At 38.7% G+C, this 16,955-nt stretch overlaps 1 protein-coding gene across 9 annotated transcripts in view; it reads right to left on the reverse strand.

Annotated features, from left to right (window-relative positions):
- NEO1 (neogenin 1) overlaps nucleotides 1-16,955 on the reverse strand; it is a 200,861-nt gene that overhangs the window by 79,183 nt on the left and 104,723 nt on the right. For all 9 annotated transcript variants that reach the window (XM_053927494.2, XM_053927496.2, XM_053927491.2 and 6 more), the window contains exons 6-7: nucleotides 7,007-7,161; nucleotides 5,517-5,637 (exon numbers count right to left, since the gene is read on the reverse strand). In XM_053927494.2, coding sequence (XP_053783469.1) covers nucleotides 5,517-5,637; nucleotides 7,007-7,161 — 276 coding nt within the window. The remainder of the gene's footprint in view (nucleotides 1-5,516; nucleotides 5,638-7,006; nucleotides 7,162-16,955) is intronic.

Genomic DNA, 16,955 nt, shown 5'->3' on the forward strand with positions numbered 1-16,955 from the left:
AGTTTTAACTTTCAGTAGTGTGAAAAATTACCCATGACAGCTGAGAACACAACATTCTCTTCATGGTGGAAAAGAAAATGCTTAGCCGCCTTAATTTGTAGCAAAAGAAGAGTTTGGTTAAAAACCTTCAGATCTGTCATAACCGAAACTTGTCTTCTTCCTCCACCTCTTTCTGATCTTCTGACAGCAAATGCCCTCGGATTCTAGACATTTTTATCTGGTTTCTTGTTATAACCCAAACTCAACAAGTCTTTTTATTTTTTAACTATTTTTTCTTTTTAACGTATTTTTTCATTTTTCAATTACAGTTGACATACACTATTAGGTTACCTGCAGGTGTAAAACTCAGTGACCAGACATTTACACAGCTGGTTAACCCGATAACCTAGTGCCACCTGCCACCACGCAGTCATTACAGTTTACTGACTGTGTTCCCTGTGCTGTCCTGCACATCCCCGTGACTGTTCCGTAACCCCGTTTGTACTTCCTAGTCCCTTCACCCTTTTCACGCAGCCTCCAAGCCCCCTCCCATCTGGCAACTGTCAAACTGTTCTCTGTGTCTATGAGTCTGTTTCTGTTCTGCTTCTTTGTTTATCTTGTTTTTTAGGTTCCACATATAAGTGAAGTAACATGGCATTTCTCTTTCTCCGACTTACTTCACTCGGCACAGTATCTTCTAAGTGCATCCGCGCTGTTGAAGATGGCAAAACTCCCTTCTCTTTTATGACCGAGTCATGTTCCATTGTGTGTACGCACTTCACCGCCCATTCCTCTATTGATGGGCACTTAGACTGCTCCCACACCTTGGCTACTGGAAATAATGCTTCAGTGAACATGTGGATGATACACCAGTATTTATTGCCATTTTATCATCATATTTTTGATGTTTTTTTCTTCCTAAAGAAGATCCTAGCCCTGGCCAGGTGACTAAGTTGGTCAGAGCATTATTCTGTACACCAAGATTGCAGGTTCGATCCCCACTCAGGGTGGACACAGGAGGTGACCAATTGATGTTTCTCTCTCTTTCAAATCAATAAACATATCCTTGGGTGAGGATTACAAAAAGATCCTCTAACATTTCATGTGGTACTGGCTAGGTGGTGATGAATTCCTTTCGCTTTTCTTGTCTGGGAAGCTCTTTACCTGTCTTTTGATTCTAAATGATGGCTTTGCTGGACAGAGTAATCTTGGTTATTTAAGTCTTTGCTTTTCTTCACTTTAAGTATTTGGTATCAAGCCCTCTGGCTTGCACAGTTTCTGTTGAGATATCAGCTGGTAACTAACTGCTCTTCTCTCACTGCTTTAAAGATTCCCTCTTTGTTATTTGGGGTTTTTTTTGTGACTTGTTTTGCTGTGGGCTTCTTTGGGTCCATCTTGTTTGGGACTCTGTGCTTCCTGGACTTGTATGTCTATTTCCATCACTGGGTTAGGGACGTTTTCTGTCATATTTTCAAATAGGTTTTCAATTCCCTGATCTTTCTCTTCTCTGGGAAGTTGTCCCAGACACTCCTTAAACTGTCATTTTTTAAAAATCTTTTTTTCTTTTTGCTGTTCTGATTGGGTGTTTTCTGCTTCCTTGTCTTCCCAATGGCTGGTTTAATCCTCTGCTCCATCTACTCTACTGCTGATTCTCTGTAATGTATTCTTCATGTTATTAAGTGTGAACACACCTTTCATCAGGAGCCCCTAGACTTCCAAATCAGTCCACACTTACTCTTTAACCATCAGTTAAAACTGTAGCTAATTTCTTCTTACCTACTTTGACGGCAGCCACCTTTTTCTCTCCTGCCCTGCCAAAGGTGAAACAATACACCACCCATTCTTTAGGGGAAGAGGGCTGTCCAATTCTTTGGAATTTAAGTTACTTTGCTGCTTTGCAAGCTCAGCTCTCTGATGGACTCAGAGAGATTATGATTTTGTAGATCATCCACCTTTTTACTGTAGGTGAGCATGAGAGGCTCTGAGCACATTCTTCTCATCCTGAGGGGACAAGTAGAAGTCCCCTTCCGCTTCGATTCATGTCCCTTTTCTATCTCTGTAAAGGCAGCACCATTCTTCCAGTCACCCAGATGAAACTCTGAAAGTATCTGACTTCTCTACAGCAATGTTTATAACCAATCAATCATCTGATTAATATGGGGGACTGTTCCGCATGGTGTGGGGAATGTAGCCCAGCCCCTGACTTGGAAAATCCAGTGGGGAGCGAGTCGGCACACAGGACCCACACCCACAGATAGGTTCTCCCGTGGGGAATCAGGCCCTCATTGTACCTAGGCTGCTATGAAGCTTGCCTCTGCTAAAACTCCCTCATCCTGAATTGAGGTAGCAAATGTTTACTGCATATCTCTAAAGTAACTTCCTAAAATCTGCTAAACCTCCCAAGTATGGAGTGTAACCAGTTCAACCACTTTTCCCCTTGATCTGCAACATCCTTCTCTTTGAAGTAAATAGCAACATTCTTTCCTTTGTTATCTGTAAAGGTAATCACCTACAGCAAAAAGAAACTGTGCATAGTAAACAAGGACCATCCTGGATGTAATGTGCCCAGAAAAGCAATAAAAGCCTGTCCAGGCAGGGGTCGGGCCCTCTCTCACTCAAGAGTGGCCATGCCGTCCCTTTTTCTCCACAGGACTTCTGCAGTCCGTGTGAATTTGTTCATTGCAGCCACAGTATACGGACCATGTGGGCCGGGGTCCACATCAGATTAAGTCTGGATTAGATAAATCACTAACATCTCTTCATTAGGATATGTTTTATAGTGTAAGTACTTCTATTTTACAGAATAGTGTAAGTACTTATTATCACTCAGTGGTCTCCTACATAAAACGATATTCCTCCCACCAGCTTCTTGCACTCTGCCTTCTTCTAATTAAACCTGACTTTATCATCAGACTGCCCCACTACAGAAACGCCTGACTGTTTATACCCAAGGACATGATCAGTCTGATCCTATGCTGTCTTTATAAGCCACTCTTTTACAGGAACAGGCACTCTATTCGGCTTCCCTACTGACCCAGGTCTTCCTTTTAGCATCTGGAAATGTTATCGTTCAAGGCCTATTACATAGGGGACACTCTCCACAAATAAAAACTTCCCTGATCGCACAGACAGAATTCCTCTCTTCTGAATTGTATACTGCTTTATTTGTAGTATAAAAATAACACACTACAGACTGGCAGTAAAGTCATACACAGCTCTACACCCCTCACGATACTGTAAACTCCAGAAAGGTAGAGATCAGATCTTGTAAACGGTTATATTTTCTCTTTTAGCTTCCCTACATAAATATTTCCCTTGCAAATTAACACAGCAAGATAAATAAAATGACACTGTATTTCACTGTGTACATAATGCACACCCACATTTTTGTGCACATTATACACAGACTTATCATACCCATGCATAATGTGCATCCTTACTTTTCCCTCAAATACTTGGGCAAAAAGTGTGCATTATACATGGCAAAACACGGTATGTCCCTTCCTACAATCCATGCATCCTTGATGGGACCCTGACAAGGTCACTAAAATATTTCGTCAGCCCACAAAACACTGTCTGTTTTAGAAATGTCTCGAGCAGAGAGAAACACACACACTGCAACTATAGTTATTATGCTATTCGAGCACTTTCAGAGGATTAGTTTGGGGACCTCTTAGCATAGCCAACCATTTATACTGTTAGTGTTAAATGTATAATGTAATCTCAAACATAAATACACTGAAATCCCTTTATTTGGCTGCATGTAAATAACCCCAAGAGATCCACAAAGGTTACTAAGGAAAATCACTGCCTCAGATAAAAAGAAATAAGGCTATCTACCTAATTCTGTCAGCGCCTTATTTGGTCATCATACTCAAGCATTTTGCCAAGATGGGAAGGTGACATGTTTCTACTAAGTCATTTTCAATGAACAGAGAAAGGCATAATCACAAACAGGAAGAAAAGAAAAAGAGCAGTTCTAACAGTTTATGCCTTTTTATAATAGTACTATCAAAAACATTTCAAAGGAATGGCATATAAAAATCCTACACGCTATTTTAGTGAATAGCCAGAGGAGGTGCCATCTTGGCCAATTACCTTTCCCGGCTAGGCTAAGCGGCTGGGACCGCACTTGAACCTGAACTCACCTGACTCAGACAGACACCAGAGCAGCTGTCTAATACAGGACTGTTTTCACGCACTCTTAAGAAATGCATAAAATGAAAAATGTTTTTCTTGCTAAAACAAATAAATACATCCAGTGGGTATCCTTATCAATGTAACACTGAACTGCTGTGAGGAAATCGTCATCAAGAAGTTCAGTACAGAACGGTTCATGAGTTAAAAATAGGAAACAGCTTAAGTGTCAATCATCAGGAATCATTTATATAAAACAACTACTCAGCAATGAAAAACTGTGGTGGAGAGCGCCATTTACTTCCGAGGGAAGATGCCCGTAGCATGCGGTTGCAGAAAACAGGCTGTAATTCAGATGCACCCGCGTGCGCTGCTCACCCACAGTACTCCTAGGCGCCAGGATTTGGAGCACGTGCCGGTTAGCAGTTTCCTGCCTCTCACCTTCAATTTCATACTATATTGCTTGCTCTGCAGAAATGAAGCTGGCCCTTTATATATTTTTCCTTTGTCAGTTAACACATGTGTTACACTGTATCAGTCCAGGTGTTGGAGAGCAGCTTCCAGAACACCCTGACCTTCAGGTGGTTTTATAGCACAATGTGTTCGGTGAGACACCTCCTGCGAACAGCTTTCCACCAGCATGCTAGACTGGGGGCTCTGAGCAAGTTTCCACTGCATGGCAGCACTGCGCTTCTCTGCCATCCAGTAAGCCACAGCCACACCCTCTCTCTCCGGTGTGATATAAGTCTCCGCCCCAGGAGGGCCCCTTCCTGAACTCTCTCTCTCAGACCTAGGGGCAGTGACTGCTTCTTCCACCTGCCGTCCTTACGTCCTTACGTTTGTTAGAGTTTACTTCTTTCTAGCTAACACCTTGTTACGCCAATTCTTTATTATAGTTAATTTGTTTATGTTAAAGAATTTAATTTAGCTTTTGCTGAAACTGCTGTGTGGTCTCCCCCACCCCTTTTTACTTTTCAATGTTGCCTGAACTGACAATAAGCAATTTTTTTCGGATAATCACAAAAGGCAAATTAATTTTATTTTAGAAAAATTGAAGAAAAACTCAATGCAAAATAAATACTACTTTAAGTTATTCTATTTTAATAGAGCAGAAATATATTTGTAGTTTAAAATGATTAAACTCTGAAGAACATTTTTGTAATACTATAACTTCAGTTTTAACACCAATTTCTTTTCAACATCAGCTAAAATTGTGTTTTTATGTCATTTTAAACTACAGAAATGATTTAGACTGCTTTTTTTTCTGTTGGTTATGCCATAACGTTGCCCCTTACAAACAGGTCATTAATCATAAGATATCCTGAAGGGACAGGCACTGTGATAGATGTCAGCTCCTCAAACACACAGTCCGCCTGTTCCCTCTATTTCACCCCACTTACCGTGCTCCAGGATGATCAGCTGGGCTCCCGCCTGTGCATTTCCAACATCATTCTCAGCTATGCATTGATAGAACCCCTCATCTGATTTCACCAGACCCAAAACTTGAAGATTATGTTCCTTCTGAAGAAGAAAAACATAAATACAATTCCATGATTCAACTGATAAACATTAGTTCAAAATCTCAAGAATATGCCTTTTAGGGAAGGAAAAATAAGTAAAATTGTATGGTTCGGTTACTGAATATTATCTACCTGTGAGTTAACTCAATTTTATTGACAAGGTACTGACTAAAACAGAAAATACCATCATTAACAATGAAGAACTTTATACTCATGGAAAGTCATACCCACAATATTTGCAAACTTACATCTTTGCCTGGAAAAACATCTGGCATGCAACAGCATGTGACCACAGCGAAGGTCTGCATTTGTGAATTCAACATATATTTCAACATTATTTCCAATATCAATAGTTCTGATAGATCAGACGGCCATAAGTTAAATCAAGTTGCACATAAACAAGTTTTCATTAAACTATAAAGTACTACATGGATGTCAAACTATTGTTACTGTTATTGATACAGGATAATATAGTTTTAAGATTTTTAAATATAGTATGAAAATAATGATAAAAGTAAAAATGCTAATTTAACTATAATACATTGCTTTTCAGTTACAATTAAATACTTGTGAAATGTTTTGTATTAACTTATGAGTATACATTTCAAAAAATAGAAAATATATCCCTACTTATGAAAAACCTATAATGGGAATAAGTCTTTAATAACTATAACTACTATGAATTAAGATTATTACTATGAATTCAAGTATCTTAGGATATGTCATTAATCCTTGTTACTAAAACCTAGATAATTCGATTACTAGCATGTTAATGACAATAAAGAGATAATATTCCCTATGCATTTACTTTATATAAAGTAAAAAGCAGTAATGGCTGAATATTCTTAAATACATTTAACACCTAATTATTTACTTTTGCATTTACTTTTTAAAAGGATCTTCCTATCTATTGTCACAGTAATTGTCCAATGCTGGGTCATTGTTTTGAAGGGCCTGAGCATCAGCATATGAAGGACAGATTTCCGTTCCTTGAACAGAAAGCTGTAAATGTGTGCGTGCATGTACACACACACACACACGCACACACGAGAACCATCACCCAGAAAATGGTGGCAACTGTGTTTATGAGTACCGGTGTGTTTAAGTAGGAATACTAGACCTAGTACTAGTACTGGGTCAGGAGGTCCTGACTTTAGGCTGATTTACTATGTGATCTTATAAGCTACCAAAATATTTCTGGGCTCAGCTTTCTCATCGTGCAACGAAGAGATTACATCCTACGTGAATTTTTCTATCTTTGTCTGCATTACGTGAACTGGGGTATGTAAGGTAACAGATCTTTTAGTGATTACTTTCAAAGACATTCAAAGGTTTTGGCGATAAGTGTCCTCCTTTTAAAAAGTACTTACTACAATCTTAAAGTAATCACTCGGGATAACCACATCCCCATTCTTGACCCACTTCACAGTTGGAGTCGGCTTCCCAGTCACTTCACATTCAAATGTGATGTCCATGGATTCATGGGCGTATATATTAGTAGGCTGCTTCAGGAATCCAGGTCGGGCTTTAAGACAGAAAGGAAATTAAGATATTAATGAAAATAAAAACAGGTAGCTATTCGTATTTCAAGAATTTTTTTTAAAAATCATAGAATTCACTGGGTTTTTACTTATTCAGGCTTTCACACATTTTTATAAAAACAGGTAACATTTGGAAGACATACATATTTAAATATACATTTAAAATGCACATTAGCAACACAGTATCTTTAAAAAATTGATATTCTGGTATAATTAACTTGAATAATTATAATTTTTGAGTTTCCTTGTTGAGAAAACTTTGAAATTGATTACAATTAAGAAAGTAATACTATGAATATCCTAAGCTAAAAATGAGTATTAGAGACTATTTCCCTATGATTTACACCGTTTTGGAAGAGCCATAATTAAGATTCAAAAGGAGTTTGGAAAACTGACAGCATCTTCCTTTTCAGTCAACCTGATGAGTAACCCCCCCAAAAGTAATACAAATGGGACAATAAGAGGCCCTAAAATAGTTCACTTACACAACCCACTCCCAGTAGTAACGTCTCTCATTACATGACGTGGTTTTTAAAGATCGAGAGGAAGACTGACCGGATTGTTGGGGAGAGCTGAGTGTATCTGAAAAAGCCTGACTTCCCCTTGCCCCCAGGTTGTAACCACTGACATATAAGTAACGGTTTCATTAAGATTCTGAATCAGGAGGGTAAAAGCAGATCATCTAGTCCATCTTCCCACCTAATGCTGTGATTTCCTAACTCTCTACATCGCAAGCTCCACTGTAGGCCAGTTCATAGTAAAAAGAAAAAGCGATGACAAAAAGAGCAGCCGTAACTACCAACTCAACTAATAAAGCAAAAATACACTGGAACCCTCCAATAGTTCTTAAGAAAGCTTTTCATCCCAATGAAGGTGACTAGGTTTTGCTGTAATATCCAGAAGAAATGTGTGAAATTGTAACGGTGAAGCAACACTATGACAAAGTTGCCACATGTAACCTTGAAAACGTTCTTTCTGTCCTCTCAACCCCACAACTTCAGCTCCAGTTTCACCGCAGTTCCTCAACCCTACCCCTCGACTCAGCTGGCCAAGTACTGACGCTTCATTTCTTAACTACAGATTTCCTTAAAGAAGAGAAGCTTTTCCTCCCATTCCCAGGCCCTATTTATCATGGAAGCCCCAGCAGCCTAACCCTTTACAGGAGCTCAGTGCACATACGGGGAAACGAGTGGTTACCTGAATTCTAAAAAGGCCAGCAACTAGCACTGTAAGAGAATTATATGGTTAGGATAAGCAGTTTTTCAAGGATTCTTAAGTTTCTCAAGGATTCAATGTTTTTACCATTGCATCTCTAATAAAAATTTATAACAAATCTATTCTTTGCTGTCTTATGAATTTTCTCCATAAGTTTTAAAATGTTGTTTTTAAATTTTGATAATATAAAATCTTAAGAAACAGGTAACGTCGAGCACTCGCCTCTACGTTTATGTTACGTGCTGGCTCTGCAATTGTAAAATTTAATCCTAAAGCAAGGTTTCCAAAATTCGGGGTCTTTGAGTCCTTAAAGCACCCCAATTTAAGAGACTGTGCTCTACATGTGGTTTTCTTTTATTTGGAAGAATTAAACACCCTCACTACATAGAAGCTCCCCTCCACAAGAAGTCTGAACATACTCCTTCCACGATACCCCAATGCTATCATGATAAGCGTTAACTGTGTCAACACATCCAGACAGACCAGACGGATTGCTTTCACTTGGCTCCCTAAATACTTTGGAAATAATCCCTAAGTAGCGGCACTGAATTTGTAAGCTCCCTGATTTCAGCTTTGTAGCAGCACACAAAGGACTCAGGACAATGTTTCTCCAAGTAAAATCCACAGACTATTGGCAGAGATACGGAACCCTACTTAGAAGGAGGTTCAGCGCTGGGCCTCATAGTGCGCGCTTAGGAATTCCAAAGGAGGAGAACACAACATGTGAGCCTTACAAACCCTCCTGGATGATTCTTTGTCATGCAGCAGGGGTTATTAAAGGAGACGACTGTATACATCATCACTGTATATGCACAGAGAGATCACCAATTCCTGTGCCTTCCAGCGCCACATGATCCATTCGTTTGCTTAATCATCAAACAGATATTTAATGAGCAACTACTGAGCTACAAGGACATTTTACTGGATGCTTATGAGTGAGACAGACAATGAAGATAAGTGTGTGATAAACTGTAATGATATTTACAGAATGGAATGATATTTTAAGAGAAAATGAAGTGTTACACAGATGGGACTCTTTCAAAAACTTTATTTTATTGATTATGCTATGACAGTTGTCCCAGTTTTTCCCCCATCTCCCCCCTCCACCCAGCACCCCACACCTTCATTCATGTCCATGCATATACGTTCTTTGGCTACTCCCCCTCCTATACTGTACTTTACATCCCCATGGCTATTCTGCAACTACCTCTTTGTACTTGGTCCCCTCACCTCTTCGCCCATTCCCCACACCCCTCTCCCATCCGGCAACCATCAAGAGGCTCTCTGTACCCACGATTCTTTCTCTGTTCTTGTTTGCTTCGTTTGTTTTTTAGATTCAATTGTTGATAGATATGTATTCATTGACATTTTATTGTGCATAGTTTTCATCTTCTAAAATATTTAACCTTTCTGGTATTTTTTCCATTACATTTAGTCCCTTTTTACCCTCCTCCCCCCAGTGATCACCACACTGCACTGTTGTCCATGTCCACGAGTCCTTTTATCCTTAATCCCTCCTCTCCCTAACCACCCCCCCACCAGCTGTCATCTGCTCTCCATCTATGAGTCTGTCCCCACTTTCCTTGTTAGTTCAGTCTGTTCATTAGATCCCACATAGGAGTGAGATCATACGGCACTTCTTTCTCTAACTGGCTTATTTCATTTAGCACCATGTTCTCTAGGTCCTTCCATACTGTTGGCAAAGGGTAAAATTTTCTTCCTTTTTATGGCCAAGTAGTATTCCATTGTGTAAATGTTCCATAGTAGTTTTACCCACTCATCTACTGACGGACACTTGAGCTGCTTCCATTATCTTGGGGATTGTGAACAAGGCTGCAGTGAACACAGGGGTGCTTAGGTTCTTTCAAATTAGTGTTTCAGGTTTCTTCAGATAAATTCCCAGAAGTGGAATTGCTGGGTCCAAAGGCAGATCCATTTTTAATGTTTTGAGGTATCTCCATGCTGCTTTCCACAGTGGTTGCACCAGTCTGCATTCCCACCAACAGTGCGAAAGGGTTCCCCTTTCTCAGCATCCTCACCAGCACTTGCTTGTTGGTTTATGGATGACGGCCATTCTGACAGGTGTGAGGTGGTATCTCCTTGTGGTTTTAATTTGTCTCTCTCTGATGATTAGTGATGTTGAGCATCTTTTCATGTGTCTATTGGCCATCTGTGTGTCCTCTTCGGAGAAGTGTCTACTTAGGTTCTTTGCCTTTTTAATTGGATTGCTGGGTTTTTTGGTGTCGAGTTTTGTTAAGTTCTTTATAAATGCTAGATAAATTAACCACTATCAGATGTATTGGTGAATACGTTCTCCCATTCTGTGGGTTGTATACTTATTTTGTTCATGGTTTCCTTTGCTGTGCAAAAATTTTTTAGTTTGATGTAGTCTCATTTGTTTTTTTTTTCTTTTCTTTCCCTTGCCTGGGGAGATACATCTGATAAAATACTGCTATGAGTAATGTCTGAGATTTCACTGCCTATGTTCTCTTCTAGGATTTTTATGGTTTGGGGTCTAATATTTAAGTCTTTAATCCATTTTTAGCTTGTGTGTGGTATAAGAAGGTCTAGTTTCATTTTTCTTCATGTATCTGTCCAGTTTTCCCAACACAATTTACCGAATAACCTATCTTTAGCCCCTTGTATGTACCTGCTTCCTCAGTTAAATATTAACTGACAATAAAGGTGGTGGTTTATTTCGGGGCTCGCTGTTCTGTTCCATTGATCTATGTGTCTATTTTTATGCGAATACCATGCTGATTTGATTACTATGACCTTATAATATAGTTTCATATTAGGTAATGTGATTCCCCCAACTTTGTTCTTCTTTCCCAGGATCGCTGTTGCTATGTGGGGCTTTCTGTGGTTCCATAGAAATTTTTGAAATATTTATTCTAGTTCTGTGAGATACGTCATTGGAATCTTGACAGGAATTGCACTGGGTTTATAGATTGCTTTGGGCAGCACGGACATTTTAATGACTACAGACGACATGCTACTGTACGTAGCCCCAAAGATTCCACCAAGAACTAAAAAGTGAATTCAGCAACGTAGCAGGATACAAAATTAATACCCTGAAATCAGTTGCATTTTTATAGGCCAATAATGAACAGAAAGGGAAATTAAGAAAATAATCCCAATCACAATTGCTTCAAAAAAGAATAAAATACCTAGGAATAAATATAACCAAGGATGTATAAGACCCCTGGAGAATTTCAAGACACTGAAGAAAGAAATTGAAGAAGATCAAATAAATGGAAGCACATACCATGTTCATGGATAGGAAGAATTCACATCAAGAGAGCTATTTTAGCAGACACAGTAATTACCTGGGGATGAGAGGATGCTTATGAAGGCTTCACAGAGAGGTCGTAGGAACGAACGCTGATGGGCTATGAGAAAAAATTTAGCTGGGGGTGAGAGGATACAGGGGAAGAGAGCTGTCGGACAGCACGGCATATTCAGGAAACCTCCATTTCTATCCCAGGTTCGGGTGGACCAGTGCCAACGTTTACTTAATTAATTATTAAACCAAGTCATTTAACTGATGAAAGAAACTAAGACACGGCTAAGTTAAATAACTTGGACGAGTTCACATAGCTAAGGAAGCGACAGAAGTTGTTTCGAGCGTTGTCCCATAACCGAAAGGAAGTGACAAAAATGAGACTAGGAGGACCCAGTCATGCTTGGTGCAGAAACCTCGCTTCTCAACTGCTTCTCCGCGGTGCCTGTCCAGCACTGAGAAAGCTGACCTCGTCCGAAGGGTGTGGTTGTGGCCCATGCAGACGCTGCACGGGAAGCCAAGGCAACTGAGAGCTCTAGAGAGGAGAGCAGAACACGGCACTCATCCCCAAGCAAAGGGAAGTGAAATCACGAAGACGACTGGCAAACGGGGCGGTCAGTGTCCTGGTGCGGACAGATCCGACAGAGGGGAGCAGGTGAGGGGGAGCAGAATGATGTCAGACTGCCACCAGAGAAGACGGTGAAATTTAAAACTTGGGCCGTAGATTTGTTATGAGTATCGACAAAGTCAAGGAGGTGGCCACTGTGGAATTTATCAGCGTGTGCACAAAAACACAATGGAAAATTTTATTCTTTTGCAGGGAGCAGTAGAGATCTGTATCACAGACTATTATGAACATTTTAAAAGAAAAGGAAAAATTCCCATGAAAAGAAACCCCGTGACCCATTTTAAGTATTATCAACAAGCTGAGATGACAGGAAATACACGACGGGCTGTTTAATTCACGTCACAGCATGTGTAGAAGTCCCAGGAGTTAATGATAGAACCATAAACTTGAAATATTAAACAGATGAAGAATGAACTTACAACCTTTTCTGCATTAACACTCACTATGGAATTTCCTGTAGTTGTAATTTCTTCAAAAATAACAAAAGTCGGACAGGGATGACTGACTACACATGTATACATAACCATATAAATAAATATTTTATATTATATCATATCTAGGTATGGACATGTAAAATTTTCAACCACTTTTCATAAACTGCTTTCCCCATCAGAAAAAAAACCAAATACTTTCAGTTATGGGACAAGGTTCAAAATAAAATTTTCCAAAAATTTTTGGCACATAATGACTTTTCTGTAAACAAAAAAAGAGAAGACCTCATGGGACCCACATTGACAGCACAGCTTGAATTACTGTAACTACCATCACCCCGATTAAGCAGCAGAACCTTCACACACCAGGAGCCCCACTGTGTGAATAACATTCAGTCATTCCCCTGCTCTTGTCTAAAAGTAATCACTATCCTGATTTCTAAAACCACAGACAAGTTTTGTCTATCTTTAAACTTTATAAAAATGTAATCATATAGTAAGTTTTTATGTGTGTGCTTGGCTTCCTTCTTTCAATAGCGTCTGTAAGACTCATCCACGTTGTTGAATTCAGCTGTGGTGTGTCCATTTTCATTGCTGATAAAACGTCACTGCAAGGGCAGAACACTATTAATCCACTCCTCTGTTGATGGGCGTTTGAATCGTTTCCAGTTTTGATTTACTGTGAATAAAGCTGATGAGGCCATTATTGTGCACGTTTTTGATACATATACTAATACTTTCTAGTAAGTGTGCTACTGGAAAAGCAACCACTGTATAGTAAGATATGATGTGTGCAGTTTCAGGAGATTCTGCCAAAAAGTATTCTAAAGTGATTATATCCGTGCACAGTTCTAAGAGCAGTATATGAGCGTCCCCAGCGTTCCTCATCCTAACCAACCGTGGACCAGTTACCCTCTAATTCCAGTCACTCTGGTAGGATACAGCGGTATAATATTGTGGCTTTTATTTGCATTTCTCTGAAGACTGAAGATAACAATCACTGTTTCCAAGGGTTTAGTAGCCACTGGGAGGTCTGTGAGGGATGTGTTCAAGCCTTGCCCTGTTTCTACCGTTCATCTGTCTTTGTTTACATTACGGATCTGCGGTGGTTCTTCACAGAGTAAACACTGGGGGCTGGAGCTTTTTCTGGAAAGGACCAGACGGTAAATATTTTAGGTTTTGTGGGCCATGTGGTCTCTGTCACAATTACTCAACTCCTGTTATAGCACGAAAACAGCCACGATCAATACATAAATGAACGAGTGGGACTGTGTGCAATAAAACTTTATAGACAATAAAATCTGAGTTTCATAAAATGTTGAAATATCACTAAACATTATTATTTTGATATTTTTCAACCATTTAAAACCATATGGACTATTTTTAGCTCACAGGCTGTACAAAAACAAGAAGTCAGGAAGATTTGGTCCACAAGCTTGTAGTTTGCTGACTCTTGGTCTAAACAAAACTCGGTCAAAAGTTATACATATGTAACTCTGGTCAGGGGTTATCACTATTGTTATTCTTTACGCAGAACCAACTTTTGGCTTTGCTGAAAGTCTGTTCTGAATATTTGTTTTCTATTTTATTAGTTTTTGCTCTTCTCATTAGTCCCTATCTTATATTTTCTTTGGGTTAAATTTGCTATTTTCTTTTTCTTTTTTTTTTTTAGGTCTATGAGATGGATATTTAAACCACAGAATTTTTAGCCTTTCTTCTCTTCTAATATATGTATTTAAGGCTATAAATTTCTTCTAAGCATCCCATAAGTTTTGAAAGGTCATGATAATTAGAACTGTTTTCTAATTATCATCATCATTTCTTTTCTGATTCATGGATTATTTCAAAGTGATTTCCAAATAAGGAGGTCTGTAAAGTCAGCTTTTCATTAAAGTTACTTCTTTTGTAATTAGTTCCAACCTTAATTCCATGGTAGTCAAATCTATGGAATTTCAATTCTCTAAAACTTGTTAAAATCTGTTCTATGGTCAGTATATGGTATTATTTTTAGTAATTTTCACAGGTACTTATGAAAGACAGAATTTATTCATCTGTTTGGTGCAGTATCCTATAACTGTCAATTAGGTCAAGTTTATTCATTGTGTTTGCAGTTTCTTTTGTATTATAGTTGTTTGAGGTTCTATTTTGTTTGTATTTGATTTGGTCTACATATCCTGCCTGGGGGTGAAACGTGCTGTCTCTGCCACTCTGATTGCGGGTTGTTTGGTCTATTTCTCTAGTTCTATCAGATTCTGATTTTCCTATTTTGGGATCATGTTATGAGGTACATACATATTTACTTTCCCGGTAGAGTAATCCTCATTAACATGAAGTGCTCTGCTGTCTCTCATCTTGTCCCTTCCTGGTAACTACACTAGATTTTTTTCCAGTCAGTTTTGGCATGCTTTATCTTTTTCCATCCTTTTAATTTCCAAATTTTCTGAATCCTTATATTGAAGGTGTCAGTTCCTTTTTCAATCTGACAATAATTGTCTTTAATCAGAGTAGTTTAGTACACTTACAATTACGGATATATTTGGGTTTAAATCTACCATCCCACTATTTGCTTTCTATATTCTTTCCTTTCTTTTGAAGTTTTTTTTTTCCTTCCTCTATTATCCTGTTAGCTATAGATTCTTCTATTAGTCTTTCAAGACTTCCCGGAGACCACAGGACACAGCCCTGTCCTATATTACCCTCAAACATAGGGTTGAACTCGTACCACTTTTCACAATTTAAGAACCTCAGAAGACTAACCCCATCAGCTTCCCCCTAACTTGTACATTTGTGGTGTACTTTAATTATATTTTAAGTCCAATACAGCATCACTTTACAGTCAATATTCATTTCGATTCAGCCAGATTTTGAAGCTTTCCCTCGCCCCTCACTTTCTCTTCATCAGTGAGCTCCACGGAAGGACCCCGTACTTACAGGGCCAGAGCCGTCTGTGTCGCCCCTGACGGCTTCTACGTCTGGAGTTTTGTTTACCATAGTGTTTTCCTGCCCCTGAGGTGCAGTTATTCTCCTACATTTTCTTCTACTAACCGTACGGTTTTATGCTTCAGATTTCAGTCACTATTGAACCAAGTAGAGGTCAGGTGTATGGTCATTGCTACAGAGAATTATCTTTTTTTCTCTCCGTTATAGGAAGCCACACTCCCCTAGAGCATTTACGAAACAATTAGCTCGTTCTCATTGCTCCCATTAGTCTGTGTCTCAGTTCTTGTGACAACGCAAGGCCTTCTTTGATTTTTTAAAAATCATTGTGAATTTTTAATATGTTTGACTGTCTGGTAGAGGAAGGGCCCCACTGTTTTTACTTTCCACAGCGAACTCGGCTGTTCGAAGACCTTCATTTTCCATATGCATTTTAGGGGGAATTCCTCAAGTTCCTCAAAGAATCTATTAAAGTCTTGATTAATATATGCAAATTTATACATTAGTTTGCAGGTAAATGACATTTATAATATTGTATCAACCCAAGAGCATGTAATATTTTGTCATTTATTCAAATTATCTTCCATGTCCTCTACTAAAATTTTAATTGACAAAGGTCCCATATATTAGTCCCATATGGAAGGTCCCATATATTTCTAGATATTTACTATCTTTATATTTCTAGTTTAATATCTAGATACTTCTACATATTTCTAGTTTTTCCTATTGTGAATTTACCTATTTTTATATTATTTTCAACTGATTATCACTGGTGTAGAGAAATATTTCTGATTTTAGTAAATTTATCCTATTTGGCAAACTGTTTTCTTTAAATTATATATTAGTTTAGTGATTTCAGGTAGGCAGTCAGATGATCTGTTAATAGAACAATTTTCTCTCTTCCTCTAATTTCAAACTCTTATTTCTTTCTCTTTGCTTCTAGTACTGGCAGAACTATGTTAAACAGTAGAGATGATTGTAGGCAGCCTAAACTTTTCTGTTTCTTCATTCTATCATTTCCCAAGTGGGGCAAAGTTCTGACAATTGCTGATTTATCTGTTTCTCTAAGCTGTTGTTCAGTTCTGCTTGATGTATCTTAGGCTATGTTGTCAGGAGCACGTGTGTCCGTGTGGATTGTATGTTGTGTGTTGTATCTTCTTGATCTATATGATTCCTCTCGTAAGTAAATACGCTCCTTCTTCTACTTTTGCCTTTTAGACGGCTACTTCCGCTTTCTTCTCTTTTTCCTAGTGCATCTTTCCCATCCTTTTATTTTAAATCTCT

Source organism: Desmodus rotundus, chromosome 7, assembly GCF_022682495.2.
Source record: "Desmodus rotundus isolate HL8 chromosome 7, HLdesRot8A.1, whole genome shotgun sequence".
In the NCBI taxonomy this organism is placed as follows: Eukaryota; Metazoa; Chordata; class Mammalia; order Chiroptera; family Phyllostomidae; genus Desmodus; species Desmodus rotundus.